The 16,279-nt window shown below is 44.0% G+C and overlaps 2 protein-coding genes across 3 annotated transcripts in view; both read left to right on the top strand.

Annotated features, from left to right (window-relative positions):
* Positions 1-2,386, top strand: part of CFAP52 (cilia and flagella associated protein 52) — a 43,504-nt gene extending 41,118 nt beyond the window's left edge. The window contains exons 13-14 of the mRNA XM_004433067.3: positions 1,006-1,117; positions 1,969-2,386. Of these exons, the coding sequence (XP_004433124.1) occupies positions 1,006-1,117; positions 1,969-2,144 (288 nt within the window). The 3' untranslated portion in view covers positions 2,145-2,386. The remainder of the gene's footprint in view (positions 1-1,005; positions 1,118-1,968) is intronic.
* Positions 2,387-4,248: 1,862 nt separating this feature from the next.
* The window catches only part of USP43 (ubiquitin specific peptidase 43), a 64,934-nt gene continuing 52,903 nt past the window's right edge, over positions 4,249-16,279 (top strand). The window contains exons 1-2 of one of the 2 annotated variants that reach the window (XM_087440422.1): positions 4,249-4,811; positions 11,892-12,023. In XM_087440422.1, coding sequence (XP_087296548.1) covers positions 4,314-4,811; positions 11,892-12,023 — 630 coding nt within the window. In that variant the 5' untranslated portion in view covers positions 4,249-4,313. The remainder of the gene's footprint in view (positions 4,812-11,891; positions 12,024-16,279) is intronic. The other variant, XM_014789796.2, reaches the window with a different exon arrangement.

Below are 16,279 nucleotides of genomic sequence, written 5' to 3'. Positions count from 1 at the left end.
GAAACTAGGATTTTGGCATGTGTTTATACTCCTTTATGCTTTTACTATGAAAACAGAAATTTTGTTAAAGCGATCAAGCATCAATGCAAATTATAAAGCAAAAAAATACCTATATATTTTAGATAGCATACACAATTCCTAGCTAGATTCAGAGGAATCCATATTCCTGGCATAATGACTGGAACGCAGCAAGTTTCCATCAACATGAAACAAAGAGAAGGGGCTGAAATGCAGGCCCAAGTTCACACTCCTGGTTCCTGGTCAAGTGCTCTCTATTTAGAAAGAAATTTTATTTTTGAATAGGTTGTACATTTACGAGGTTCAAAGTTCAAAAAGTAAAAGCAGTATATTCAGAGAAAAATCTCCCTCCCTTGAGCCCCTGTCTCCCCCCAACCCCTAACCTAGTTCTCCTTCCCAGGAGGAGCCCATCTTATCAGTTTGTCTTTAAGCCCCACCCTGTGGAATGTTTTATTGCTTTGAGGCAGAAGAGAAAGTTGGGAATAGGGTGAGGTGAGGGAGGAAGAGGGAGGGTTGGCCACAGTGAGCCGGCGACTTTGTAAGGCCCAGTCTCCAGAACTTTCTGGACTGCTCATTCCCCAAACTGAAGGAAGGAAATGCTTTCTCCTTCCACCACGCCTGAAGCTTTGCTCTCTGCTTTACGAACAGAGGCTGGAAAGTGGATGCAGTGGCTGTTTTCCTCTTGCTTTTACAGCTTGCTTCAGACTCAATCTGCTCAGTCTAATTGAAAGCACTTTCTGTCACAGTCTGGCTTTACCAGCATATCAACATCTCTTTAAATAGAATGCAAATTTAAAAACCAATACCAAAAATGTTACAATGGTTTCTCCACCCCCTGCTTTACCCTATTTATAATTTCAGCCCATATATCATCCCATGGTATATTTTTGCTACCTTCTATATAAAGTAGAGCCATCTTTTGTTAGCATGTGTGTGGATGATTCCACTGAGCTGAATTCTGCCTAATGCTTCTCTCCTGAATTCCAGATTGCTTACTGGGAGGTGTTTGATGGCTCAGTCATCAGAGAGTTGGAAGGTTCCTTGTCGGGGTCAATCAATGGTATGGATATCACACTGGAAGGAGTGCACTTTGTCACAGGTTAGTCCTAGGGTAAGAAAAGAAAGCCAAGCCCGGTTTATTTTGATGGGAACGTGGAACTCCACGTGGGAGGCATTGCAAGTGACTGCAAAAGGGTCTAAAGGGCGATGTGGTTAGATTCAGGCTTGAGCACTGCAGCCAGTGCAGCTGGAAAAGAAAAACCCAGAAGTCACATTTCAATGAGAGGAAACGTTTGCCCAGGAGCCTAAGGGCACAAATAAAAGCTAAGCCTTATATTGCTTGCTTTTTTGTGGTGAGCATCGTGATAGAAATGGGCCTTTAAATGGCCTGGGCTGCCGAGTGTGCTCTGCTCTGTTATTTTCTACTGACGTCTTAAATGCCAGGCTTCTAAATCAGCATTTCCAGGGGACATTTGCCACACAACTTGCCTATTGGAACAACATCAATATCATTTCCTGCCAGGCTCTTTGATTCTCCAGGACATTAACAAATAAGTGTTCCAAATGAATTAAAGTTTCACAAACACACTTACTTAGAACGAGATGTAAAACTAGACATGGTGAGATCCCCGTTGCACACATACATGTCTGTGTATACCTGTACACTTAGAGAGAAAAGACTGGAAGGAACTAAACCAAGATGTTATTAGTGGTTATTTCTGGGTGGTGGGATCAAGGGTGATGTCACCTTTTTGTATTTTTTTTTCCCCAAATTTACTACAGCAGATCTGGACTTTTATAATCAAGGAAAAGAATTATTATAAAGAAAGCTTTTTCTTCCTTTAAGTTGGCACACGGGGATTGTGTTGAAAACGACCCAGTTACTTGAAATCTGGGCTGTTTCTCTCTCTTCTATTGCAGCAAGGCCATATAACTGTTTCTCTTTTTCAGGGGGAAATGACCATCTGGTCAAAGTTTGGGATTATAACGAGGGTGAAGTGACTCACGTTGGGGTGGGCCACAGTGGCAACATCACGCGCATCCGGATAAGTCCAGGAAATCAGTACATTATTAGCGTGAGTGCCGACGGAGCCATTCTGAGATGGAAGTACCCATTTGCCTCATGAAGCCGCAGAGACCTCCCTGATTCACCGCATTGCACACGGTTCTGTTGAAGGCTGAGCTCAGATAACGCCAAGACTGGTCTTGATTTCTCACATCTGTGTTTTTGTTCTTTAGTCAAAATATTTTATCTCTAAGTTTCTCCTTTCCTTTATAGAATGCATTTTACATTCTTAAATGGCATATTAAAATTGAAATATGTTCAAGAATAATTTGTCCAGACTGTAATTAAAAGTTTTTTATTATGAATAAATTCCCAGTTGTTGGTTTCCTGTCATACTCTCTTGTCTACGACTCTGCAAAACCCCCAGCTGTTCCTCATGATTTGTCCACAGATAGCTGTGCTGATATCCTCTAAAAGTAAGGAATGTGAGCTTACCTTTTTACTCAGCATTTCATTGGTCAAGCTGCATGGGGCAAGACTTGGATTTGAATCCAGATCTTGGGTAGGGTTTTTTTTTTTTAAACTCTCTGAGCCTCTGTTTTCTCTTTGTAAAGCAAGAATAAATTCTTGCTCAAAAGATTATTGTGAGAATTAAGTGAAATAATGTATTAAAGCATCGGCAGAATTCCTGACACAGAGTAGAGAGTTAAACATGAAATACGGTGCTTCCTCCGAGAAAATGTGTCTTGTTGGGGATCTTGGGGTGATTATCAAAGATGAAATTTCATAGATGGTTTTTTGGAGTTGGCCATAAAATCTTTCTCTTGTACTTACCTTCTGAAGGACGAGGGAATGGACCTTGTGTATTAATCATCCAACCGGGTATTCTTTCCCAGATAGGGTAAACAATGGCATCTTCCGGAAACACTTCAATTCTCCAATGCACAGCACAGTCCTTTGTTCTAAGCATATTCTTTATCTTTTAACTAATGCTTCTTCTTTGCATCAAGTAACTTGCCGCTGCCCTCTTTGACATATCAAGGCGGATATTTAATAAATGACCACTTACCCAATAATAAGTAACATTTCAGGGCGTTGATATAATAATGCATCCTACTGCTCCCTTTTTGAGCTAGAAATTGATGAGAGATCCACTTTGTAAGACTTCGCCTGATTAATCATAAACCTGACAGTTACAGGATAAAGTGAGCAGAGGCCCTCGGGGTTACCCAGGGAATCAAGGGCCGGGCAAGGCCAAGCCAATTCTGATTGGGCGACAATTCAGCAGGGCTTTTACGTCGAGGAGTGAAAAGAAGATCGCGTAGGGGGCGCGCCTGGAAGCCGGAAAACTTCCTGGCAAGCAAATACCTGTGCTGAGATTGGAAATAGGCAACTCGTGGGTGGCAGTCCGCAGACCCGGGTCAAGTTCCGGTTCCCCTGCTTACGGGTCTTGTGGCCTCGGTACCCTACGTTAACCTCTCGGAGCCCGTTTCTCCACGATTCAAAGCGAGGATGATTAAGATCTCGCTTGCAAGACTTTTTGGAAAATGACTCTAGTCTGTAGTTTAAAAAAGCAAACCATAAGCATCTCGGCTGTTTCACGCGCGGCAACACGCAGCTCCCAGTTCTGGTCCCAGGATGGCGGGTCCGGGCAAAGGCTCTGCCTCTCCTACCGCGCAAACATGCTGGAAGGAGGTGGCGCCACCCGTCCGCCCACACCTGTGCCTGCGAAGGAACCAGCGGTACACAAAAGCGCTCCCCTCCCCTTCACAGCTCCCAGCCTGCGTCTCTCGCTAGCCAGAGGCTGCCCACTCCCAGGCATTTCCTCTTATTCACCTGGACGTAATTACAAGAAACTTAGAAGTAGCCAGGGCTTTGCAATTTACTAGACGCTTTCAAATTTATCATCCCGCTGTTACTTCCACAGCTTGAAGGCTGGTAGAGTAATAGGAACAGAGGTTAAATTCAGGTCCGTCGGTTTATAAGACGTAAGGAAGGGTGCGGAGCTCGAACTCGGCGACTCCCAGTGCTTTTATTCGCGGTCCGCGCCGCGGGGGCGGGCCCGGGCTGGGTGGGGGTGGCCGGGCGCTGCCCTGGGGCGGGCCCTGCGGCCGGATTCCCGCGCGGGGCGGGGCGGTCCCGCCCTTGGCTCCGCCTCCACCCGGTCCCGACACACCTGGCCCGCAGGTAGCCGGCGCGCGGGCGCTTTTCCGAGGCTGTAAGGGCCTGTTAGCGGGTCGTCTGCGTCGGGGCCCGGGGGTTCCGCGCGGGGAGGCGCGCCGGCGGGTCCATGGACCCGGGCCCGGGGCCCGCGGCCGGAGAGGGGCCACCCGCGCCCCGGCCCCGCCGCCGCCGCTCCCTGCGCCGCCTGTTCAGCCGCTTCCTGCTGGCGCTGGGCAGCCGCTCCCGCCCCGGGGACTCACCGCCCCAGCCCCAGCCGGGACACTGCGATGGCGACGGTGAGGGCGGCTTTGCCTGCGCCCCGGTCCCCACTCCGGCGGCCCCCGGGAGCCCCGGGGAGGAGCGCCCGCCCAGACCTCAGCCCCAGCTCCCCGCCGGCGACGGCGCGCGGCCCCCGGGAGCGCAGGGCTTGAAGAACCACGGCAACACCTGTTTCATGAACGCCGTGGTGCAGTGTCTCAGCAACACCGACCTGCTGGCCGAGTTCCTGGCGCTGGGGCGCTACCAGGCGGCGCCGGGCCGCGCCGAGGTCACCGAGCAGCTGGCGGCGCTGGTGCGCGCGCTCTGGACACGCGAATACACACCCCAACTTTCCGCCGAGTTCAAGGTAGGCAGCGCTCCGTGCCTACCGCCCTGCCGCGCGGCGGCAGCCGCGCTCTGGCCATTCTGCTTTCGCTTCTTGGAGAGTGTCTGCTCCATCAGGAAAGGGTTTCACGGGGCCTTCTGTAGATGGCATTTACCAGTTCAGCCTCAGGTTACGGCCGTTGTTTCGAAGTGATTTGTTGTGCTATTGCTTGCATACGTTTTCTTATGAATTAATTTCACCCAGGTATTTTGAGCGGGGTGAGTAGAGGGATCTGGCAGATTTGAGTGTATTCAGCATTTTTGCGTCCAACAAACATCTGTTAAAGTATTGAAGCCCTTGTGGGCCAGGCAATGTTCTAACGCCCGAGTTTCCAGTCTGGAGGGGTGCGTTGTGGGGATTGGACTTCGAAGGCCCAGGCCTTGGAGGAAGGAGGTGATGCTTGAGTTGAGATGTGAATGAGGAGAAGGACTCAGCCAGGCCAAGATCTAGGAATAATTCCGGTAGAGGGAGCGGCAGGTACAAAGGCCATAGGCTTGAGGGAGCTGAGAACTGGAGACATGGAAAGACAACTAGTGTGGCTGGAGCCCAGGAGGGGAGAGTGGGGGCGTAGACTAGGTTGGCCAGATATGTAAGGTCTTGGAGGCAATGGTAAGGAGTTTGGATTTTATTCTAAGCCCAGTGGAAGCTGAGAAGCTGTGGTCCAGGTACGGTGCTGTGTGCCCGGAGAGACGGTGCGTGTGCTGTCGGAGATGGCATCCTCTTGTTTCGTGAGTGTTAAATCCCCTACAGCGAGCATTGTGGGGTTGTATCCATTGTCCCCAGGATCACCGTCTACTTACTGGGGATGCTGCAGGGTCATGAGGCTTTGGAAGTTATGTGTATGCCTTCACTCCGGGTTAAAGTGGGGTGTTTGTTTGGGGTCCCAGTTGGATTAAAGAGTTCCTGATAATTGATGCGCATGGCTTGCTTCCTGCTAAAAAAACCACAGCTCTGGACAGAGAGCTGAAGCTCCCCATAGACTAGTGATTGTTGTTCTTGGGGGAGGGGGGAACCTGTCAGTGTTCATTCCACAAGCATCACCGCTCTTGAGTTTCAGCCTGAGAAAGCAATCCTTGCCATGTGACCACGAGTCTGCCAACCTCCACCTTCCTCTCTCCTGCTTCCACCAGTGAAGCGCTGTTCTGCAGGAGTCCATGGGTCAAATGGGTGCCATTAATATCTCTTCTGGGCAACGTTCACTTTTTAAATGAGGCAGTATCGTATAGTGGTTAAGAGCAAGGTCTCTGGAGCTTTGTGACCTTAAGCAAGTTTCCAGATCTCTCTGTGCCTCAATTTAGCTCATCTGTAAAATGGGACCAGAGTGGTGGTGCCTACCTTATTATAGCCTTGCTGTGAAGATTAAATGAGTTATATGTACAGCACTTAAAACAGTGCCTGGCCCCAAGGAAGCTTTCATTATTCTATCATTACCCCTCCTCACCTGCAGAGACCTAGAGGAGGAAGGGAGGGAATCTTCGTGTACCTTTTCTCCAGCCAGATGCATTCTCATCCAGTTACTGCTGAGATGGGAGGGGCCAGAGTAGCTTGAAAAAACTTCCCAATTAGTAATCACCCTTGGTGGCTCACCGGGATTTCCTACTCTCTCTAGCTCTCAAATCCCTGGGGCCTGGAATCTCCTGGTGAGCCTTGGGGAACTGAAGGATAATCAAGTTGTTAGTATGTTAATGAGGGTGATATAATCTGGGGCTTCCCCGGACCTTTTAGGTAGCCAGCCTTGGGGGCAGTGGAGAATTCCGGAATCCGGGGTTTTAAACCTTGGTTATTGAAATCTGGGTGAGCGCCTCTTATTTTACAGATGAGGAAACATTCATTCATCCAACAAATGTTTTTGGAGTGTCTAGACACTATACCAGGAACATGGAATACGTGAGTGATGAGTACAAAACCTGATCCTGGGGCTGCTCCCCAGAGGCTTCTAGTCCAGCGAGAGAGGTGGATGTTAATGAAATACTCACACAGGCACATGATTAGAGCTGGTGACAAGTGCTAGAAAACAAAAATACAAGGCGCTATGGCAGTTCTGGCAGGAGGATGTTATCTGATGGGGGGAGGTGGGGAGGGGCGGGACAAGAAGGCTTCCCACCAGAGGGAAGCATGGAGTTGCAGGATGAGGGGTCGACTAAGGACATGGGAGGGTGGGCTTTCCGACCCTGGGACTGAAAGGGCCAATCACTGAGGAGGGTGGGGCTGAGGGGCCTTCTGCTGGCTGGGCAGAAGAAATGAATGATTAAATGAGTTAAAGAACGCCTGTGTGACTGGGGGAGGCTGGAGAATTGGTTGGGGACAAGCTACATAAGGTTTTGTGAAGGAGTTTAGTCTTGAGGAGGGATTTTTAGCTTCACACTGAAGAAGGGAGGGAATTGAGGAGGGGCCAGAATGCTGGAGTGAGTTAGGCCAACCCCAGCCATGCCAGTGGGATAGATTTTCCGGGTTCCACCTTCCTGAGCCCTGAGTCACCCAGCCTCCCACAGACAGCAGGACCACTCTTTGTTTTACTATCGGATGAATAAATACATCAAAAATATCCTGTCTGTGGTAGTACCTGTAATACTTTGCTTTTCTAATGTTGTAATTATAAATATGTGTATACTATAAAAAATTGGAAAGTGCTAAAATGTGAAAAAAGATCTTGAACTCCGCTAGAGGTAAACATCTCTAGAGACAGTCATCATAAACATCGATGTGTTTCAAAGCATATACAGTTGGAAATTCTAGTTTCACATCCTGCTTTTTTGATTTAAGTATTATCATAAGACTTTCTCCTGGTCATTAAAATGTTCTACAAAACTTAATTTTTAATGGTTGTATAATATTTTATTAAATGAATGAATCCCTAGGGAGACATTTATGTGCTGTACAATTTTTCCAGTTATCAGACTGCATTGAAAATTCTCGTATTTAAATCATTGTCCTCAGTTCTGAACATTTCCATAAGCTTAATTTCCTGAAGTGAAATTACATGGTCAGAGCAAAGATATGACTATTTTGTTATTTTTATGTTTTTTGCTTTTTAAATCAACTTTATTGAGGTATAAATTATGTACAGTAAAATGCACTCATTTTTAAAAATTGAATCATATTTGACATACAACATTATGTAAGTTTAAAGTGTACCACATATTGATTTGATACGTTTATGTCGCAATATGATTGACATAGTAGTGTTAGCTAGCATCTCTATTGCGTCACGTAATTATCATTTCTTCTAGTGTTGGGAACAGTTAAAATCTGGTCTCTGGGTAAGTTTAATACAGTTTTGTTGTCTATAATCACTATGTGTGTGTTAGGGTCAGCTCTTATTTATCTACTAGTTACAAGTATGTACTCTTATACATCTCTCCCATTCCTCCATGCCCCCATCCTCTGGAACACACCATTTTATTCTCTGCTTATACAATTTCAGTTTTTTTAGATTCCACATATAAGAAATATCATACAGTATTTATCTTTCTCTGTCTGACTTATCATAATGTCCTCAAGGTCCCTCCATGTTGTTGCAAATGGCAGAATTTCCTTTTTTTCTCATGGCTGAATAAAAATGCACCCATTTTAAGTGTAGAATTTTATGAGTTTTGACATGTGTGTACCTGTGTAATCACCATCCCAATTTTAAATATTTATTGTTTTTCACTTTTTAAATCAGCTTTATTGGGCTTGATTATTGTTAGCACCCACATTGACACATTTCAAATAATTATTTCAAGTTTCAGATACACCAGTGATGCATATTGTCCTGGGCGTTAGATATTCTTCTCTCTTATTAATTTACTGAACAAAAAGAAATAGCATCTTGTTTTTATTTTTATTTCTTTGATTGGGAGTGAGGTATAGGATTTTCCCATGCTTCTTTACTGGTTCTAAGACTGCTCTTGGAATTGTCTGTTCATGTCGTTTGTCTATCCATTCTGCCTTGGTCTTAGTATTATTTTTACTTGTTTCTGTAAGTTCCTCAACCTTGGTCACATTTGCTGCAAATATTTCTCCAAACTCTCTCCTCCCTATCCTGATACTGGAAATTTTAGATTTATTTATGTCATACCTTTTGATAAATATTCTATTTTATGTGCTTCTAGTTTTTCTATGGTTATATTAAGAATTTCAGCCAGCTGGAATTTATCTTAGCTTATGTGCTTAAGGATCAGTTTTAGACCTACAATTTTAGACATACAGTATGCTTCAAGTGATGTACTAGAGGCATTGCTTTTTAAAAACAAGTATGCCTTCTTCATGACTCTTACATTTTGGAAGTTCTGGACAAAACAGTAAGACAGGCAATGGAAATGGAGTAAAAAATATTAGAAAGAAAGTTACTAAATGGCTCTAGACATCCATATTTGAGAATGACCACTGTCACTAAAGAGGTCAGATATAAGATAGAAAGTTTAAAACAATAATCATTTAGAATATATAAAAATCAGATTTCATTCATAAAAATAAACAGAAATGTGAAATAACTAGGAATAATTTAATAAGAAATATGTTAAAAATTATCGGTGTTGAGAGAGAAGAAAACACACACACAGATAGAGCTATGCCATGTTGCAGGGTAGAAACACCACATATTGCCATCATCCCTCCCAGGTTAGGGTTTAGCTTCCATGCAGTTCTAGTCACATTTCAACAGACTTTCTATGGTAATGTTTTCTGTAGGAATCAGTAGGTAACGTTATTTAAAAAAATTCTGGCCAATACCTGCCAGATACTGTTATAATTGGAAAATGACCAATAAAGAACAAGGTTCACTGTAAAAAAATTTGCAATGTACAAATGAAAATGAGAAAAATCACCTATGGTCCCATCCTTCTGTGATAACCATTTGTTAACATTTTGCCACATAGTTTCTGGTCTTTTATCTTTCTATCTGTAAATATATACAAAACAATCTCAAATATATATTTTTGCATTTTTTTTAAAATGACAGGATCATTTATTTTCTCAGTATTTCCTCAAGCATACTTTTTAAAGCCATCAATATGAAGGTGCCACAAATTTTCTCCAGATAACTTGGATACAGAGAGATTTCTTTGCTTGTATTTCTCATTTCCTTAGCTAATTCCCCAAAAGGGGAATTACTGTGTTTATATAGAGGGACATTTTTAAGGCCCTATCTTGTCTATCTACTTGAAGTTGTCAAATTCTTTCTGGAAAGGTTGTATGGCTTTATAGCCAGACTTAGATGAGGAGAGGTTGGTCTTAAAGGATTACCATGATTAGCAGGAGAGGAATGGATTTTACCTGGAAGGAAGAAAAAATAAAGGCATAGACTTTTGAAATGGGAAAGTATGTTTGGGGCACCTGAGAGGCTCATTTACCTGGAGCTTTGAAACACTTGAGAGAGTGGTGAGAGACATGGGTGGGGCCAGACCAGAGAAGGAGTTGGGACTACAAGGTGGTGAGTAAGAGAATAAGGGGCATGATATTATCCAGTGGGGCTGTAGGAAAATGGGTCTGTTGTAGCAGGCAGGCAGTGGGTTGGCAGGGAAGAGATTCTCGGGGCTGGGCCTCTTGGTAGGTGGTATTGTCATCTGGGTCAGCAGTAGTTAGGACTCAGCAGTGGGAATGGGACTACCAAAAGGGCAGGACAGAGACATTTTGGGAGCCAGAATACAGAATGCTTGACAGTTGACCTATGTGGGCATGAGAGAGTGAAAGAGGACACTGACATTAAGAGGAAGAGCGGATTTTAGAGATTTCGAGTTGGAGGGGCTGGCTGGTCCCCCAGGAGAGGATGTTGGTACTAAGGATATAGGTTTGAGGGTGGCTGGGGGGTAGGATTACCAGGTAAAATATGTGATACCCAGTTAAATTTGAATTTCAGATAAACAATGAATAACTTTTTAGTATAAATATATCCTAAATATTGCATGGGACATACTTATACTAAAAACATTCATTGTTTATCTGAAATTCAAATTTAACTGGGCGTCTTATATTTTTATTTGCTAAATCTGGCAGCCCTCCTTGGGGGTCAAAGTGCAGAGAAGCCTGGGGCAAGAATCCAAACTAGACCCTCCAGTGAACCCAAGGTAGTGTGATTGGGATAAAGACTCAGAACCAATATTTCAATCAATTAAATCTTGAATTTTGCTTTGTCTCATGCTAAAATTTCCTTTAAATTCCAATGGAAGAATAAAAGAAAGAAAAAGAAAAAAAGCCCAGGCTATTTGACTTGATTGGCAGTGATGAAGATGGTCCAGGTCTGCAGCCTTGGCCAGACTGCTCTCTTTCGTGGGCGTGAGCAGAGAATAGACCTGTGTGGGACAAGGCTTCATGCCTGGCTCTGCAGTCTAAGGATGGGACAAGTAACCATAATGCACTGCGCGTGAACACGCGCACACACCCACGCGCACACACACACACATGCACAGACACACACGGAGATTTGCTTATACTCAGATGCTCATGCTTGCATAAGCATTAAAAAAAAATCCCTGGAAAGATGCTTGAGGAACTGCTATGAGTGGCCTCCCTGTGGGGAGGGGCACCCAGGGATAGGGCTGGGTGGAAGGAAGACTTTTCATTATCATCCTTTTTTAAAAAAGTATGTGCATATATTACCCTTTGAAATAAACTTTTAAAAGCTGGAATATGCATTTACACAGAAAATGACAAAATTGTCAGACAATTCCATTGTGGGGTGAACAGGGAGACACAGCATGGAGATAAGAATGATGGCAGCGGCCAGGGGCGCATGCACTCCAGTGATCAAGGGATGAGAGTTTCAGGGAGGACAGGTGGTCAACAGGATCCAAATATCCAGCAGAGACCACCCTGTGGGTTTTCAGAGGACAGGACATACATTACTACTCTTTCTGGAAAAAAAGATGCCTTCTCCTATACAGAGAATGATCATAGCATTTGGGGACACTGCCCCCAAGAGGGCAGGCTTCAGCAGGAAAGAACATTTCTCACCCCACCCTGTTTCCGTGTTGTCGTCCCAGGTCAGGGCAATAGTGACCACTGGTAGACCTGGTGCTTATAGGCCCTTATGTGGTTGTTGGAAGGTCCCAATTGACCCTTTGTTTTTCTTTTCCCTTTGAGAATGCTGTTTCGAAGTACGGCTCTCAGTTCCAAGGCAATTCCCAGCACGATGCCTTGGAGTTCCTGCTCTGGTTGCTGGACCGTGTGCACGAGGACTTGGAGGGCTCATCCCGAGGGTCAGCGTCTGAGAAGGTGGGTCGCTCTCGAAACAACACATTGTATTTGATTTCCTTTTTCTCTCTTGAATATTTACTCAGCTTCTCAAAACAGAATCTTGAAATTCAGATTCCCAGACTCCTCTGTCTTCTAGCTACTACACTCCCAGCGCTCTTCCCTGCTCCTTTCTCCTAGCTCTGTCTGTTTAGACAAGGCATTTCCACCCATCTCAGCATTTCTTATTGTCTCTAATCCCAGTGATGTAGTAAATAGGATTTCCTTTTGGCTTAAAGTTTCAAAAATCCTTTTGTCAATCTTCCATGCATTAGTATGGTCATCTGAGGCCATGAGTGCTGTTGCTTATTATTTTCAGATGGTACGATTTTAACTGGTTTCTTAGTTACCTATCCTAGAGAGCAGTGCTTCCCAACCTTTTTTCAAGACACAGGATGGATGATCTTTACATGCGTGCGCTTAGCATTCTCAGATTTTGATGAAACCTCAAACCTTTGGGAGTAAGAGAGCGCTGCAGTCATTTGTAATAGCACAGGTAATTGATACATCAGCTATGTTCTCTATGGGCTTTGCTAAATAAAGATCAATGACGGGTTCTGCTCTAATGCTCTCCTTTTGTCTCTCTTAAGAGAGTAAAAGCGAGTGAAGTTATCATACCATGAGTAAGCAAAGTTATTGTAACAATATCCATGAATAATCTGCTGTAATTTAAGAAATGTTTCACAAGCTTTGGTAATTAATCAGTCGCACATTACTTTTGATGTGTCTCAGAACTGCTCCAGATGCAGCTACAAGAACTGCTTTATGAATTTTTTTGTCTCAAATCTGGACACTTGATTCCCATCTCTCCCGTGAATTAATTATAAAACCCTTTGGAAGTCTTTAAGTCTTTGAACCGTCGCCTTCCCATCCTTTCATTATTTTCTTGGAGCCCATCATTCTAGAGTAATAAAGAATGAATGACACTTGCAGTTCTTCAGGATGAATACGTCTAGAGATGTAATGTACAGCATGAGGACTATAGTTAATAATACTATATTGAATACTGGAAATTTGCTAAGAAAGTAGATTTCAGGTGCTCTCCCCACACACAAAAAATGTAACTATGTGAGGAGATGGATATGTTAATTAGCTTGACTGTAGTAATCATTTCACTATATGTATGTCAATCATCATGTTGCACCCCTTAAATATATACAATTTTTATTTAAAAAAAATTGAATAGCTCAGGAAGCTGAGTCATATTTTTTTTAACTTATCCCCATAGCCAGCTGTTCTGTTTCTTTCTTTTTTAAAATGGCAACTTGCAACTTTAAGAAAATGAGACCATAACCATATAGTCTCCAATAACAATAGACCTATTTTAAACAACAGTGTGATATAATTAAAAGCTAAGAGCTTGACAGAGCTGCAAAAACAGTCCACATGCCCAAGATAGCAGATTGCCAAATGCATAGAACAAGGGAAATAATGATTGTACGGTACTCTGTGCTCCTCAGATCATATCTTGGAGTGTTATGTACACTGTGAGTAACTACTGTCATATATGGAGTATTGCTGGAGTTATTATCCCCATTTTATACATGGGTAAGCCACAAATCAGAGAGATTGGGCAACCTTCCCGAAGAAACACAGCTAAAGAAGGGAGAGTCAGGATTCAAGTCCAAGGGCATCTGGCATGAAAGCCTGATTTCTTATTTTAAAAATAATCACCCCAGTCACCCCAAAACACACAAATGAAACATCACCAGAACAGAACATGGGAGGACCATACACTCACAGGTTATGGTAATTTCTGTGGGTTGTGGGATTATGGGTGATTTTTCTTCTATGTACAGTGACTTTCTGTTTATCTTATTCAGACCCTTTTAGTTGCAAATGACAGACATTTGACTTGATCCAACTTAAGGAAAGGGTGTATATTGCCTTTTAGAACTTGTAAGTCCAAGGGCTGTACCAGCTTCAGGTAAGGCTGGATCCAAGGACTCAGACGGTATCACCTACTCTTTAGCTCTCTCTTTATCTCTTGCTTCATTCTCAGATGGCTCTGCCACATGGTGGCAAGAAGGGCCCCTGCAATGCTTATATAGTCTTTAGAGCTTAGGACTCCAGAAAAAGCCCAGGGAAGAGTCTGATTGTCCCACCTTGGTTCACATCTCCATTCCTGGGCAGGTGGTCAGCAGAATGGGATATTCTGATTGGGCACACAGGTCACATGCCTGTTGGGGTGAACTCCACCCAAATCACGTGGGCCAACGAGGGCTTTTATAGAATTGGGGTGGTTGCTTCCCCACAGAGAGAAATGCTGAGCAGATAAACATGTCCCCTAAACTGTGTATTCCATAATCTTGAAATGAACACGTTTTGAAATCAGGATGATGTATTTTAAAAAAAGATACTGTTTATTAAATGTTTGTTATGTGCCAGGCTTCTAACTTGATGCGTTTTATGATTTATTTCACTGCCTGACACATAAGAGACTCTCACTAAACTCTTGAATGATTGAGTAAATGAGTTATCATGCTTCAATATTTTAAAGGATAACTCATATTTTACAGCTAGTGAAAATTTAAGTTAAGTTGTCTAGGGTCACTCAACTTCTGCTTGGTAGAAATAAAATTGAACCTGAGTCTATTTCAAAGCCAGTGTGCTGGATCCCTTTCTTTATCAGGATCCCTTTCTTCATCGTGAGTGTCTTATGCTGACTCAGTTCCCCACCAGAGCATGCGAGGAGACCAGGGTGCCTCTTCCTACTGGCTACATGGGAAAGTCTTCTTGTCTTGTTTACCCTCCTCCCCTCTCCCTGGCTGTGCCAGGCAACTCTTCCTCCCTGGAAAGTAGGAGGGATAGATAGCCTTCTAAATTGCCTTTCAGTCTTCCTGTTTTGTCCCTTAGTGTCAGGAAAAAGCATTGTGCTTAAGGGTGGGAAAGATCACAGAGAGGTTAAGTAATTTGCCCCAAGTCAGATAGTAAGTAAGGGGGAGAGCCGAGATCCAAATCTAGGAAATGCTCTAGAACAGGGTTTCTTAACCTCAGCACTTTGGACATTCGGGGCTGCGTAATTCTTTGTTGTGGAGGGCTGGCCTATGCATTGTAGCATTCATAGCATCCCCCTACCCACAGATGCCAGTGGCACCCTGAGTTGTGACTGATGACCAAAAATGTCTCCAGACATTGCCAAATGTGCCCTGGGGGACAGAAGCGTGCCCCCCACGCCTGCATTGAGAACCTTAGCTCTAGAGCCTTTGCTCCCCACCACAGTGCACCAACCCCAAACCTTTCTTTAAGATAACATTGAAGTTATTTAAGCCAAGAGGGCCTGCCAATAATTCTTTTTAACAACTTCAAGACCCACATAAAAGCAGCCATAATTGGCCTCCCAGTTTCCAATATGCCCCACTGCTATGTGTTCTCTACACCGTAGCCAGAGTGACCTTTTCAGAAAGGAGGTAAGATCATGTCACTTTCCTGCTTAAATCCCCCCGGTGGTGTCCTGTTGCGCTTAGAACAAAATCCAGACTCCTATGTGGCTGACAGGGCCCTACCTGACTGGGCCTGCCACTCAGCCTGATTTCAGGCCTCTTTGCCTCTTACTCATTGGTCTTGGCCGCACGGGCTGCTTTCGGTTCCTTTAACGGGCCAAGCATGTTGGAAGTATGCCATGACCTAGGCAAGAATTTGACCTGATTGAAACGAGAAAAGATCTTTTTCTCTGTCTGGGGTCAAAGCCTCTCCTGAAATTTGCTCTCAGAAAATTGGGCTGCCTGTGGAGGCCTGGCTGCGAACGCTTGAAGGTAAAGAGCAGAGCTGTTGGAATTATTTGGCACAAAACTTCAGTTTCCCTTTCCAAGAAGGAAAGAGACTGTCCTCTGCGTAACTCTGAAGAATTTTTCTTTTTGAGGTTATTTCTATTTCAAAACATATGAAAGCCATATACCTAGATTTATTTGAAGCTGGAATAGAAAACATAAGGACCACTTTCTTCTCTGTTATTGTAATGATTCTCAAATGTTTTTATCCGGCGAAAAGGGCATATTTTTACTATCGTATAGACACTATCACACAAGCAATCTTTCTGGCAGTTTATCTTACAAAAAACGCCACTCTTACAGAATTAAGAAAGGGACGAGGCTGGGGAGAGGACTAGGAAGCTAACCTTATTAAACACCTATTATGTGCCAGGCACAGGATACACACATCATCTTTTTTTATTTTAATGACGGCTCCATGAGGTGGGTGTGATATTCCTAATCCTTTTAGATGGTGGAATGAGGCTC

This window comes from Ceratotherium simum, chromosome 16 (genome assembly GCF_057802395.1).
Source record: "Ceratotherium simum simum isolate JZ-2026a chromosome 16, ASM5780239v1, whole genome shotgun sequence".
NCBI classification, from domain to species: domain Eukaryota; kingdom Metazoa; phylum Chordata; class Mammalia; order Perissodactyla; family Rhinocerotidae; genus Ceratotherium; species Ceratotherium simum.
The sequence above is the reverse complement of the archived record's forward strand: the minus strand, read 5'-3'. Positions and strand labels throughout refer to the sequence as shown.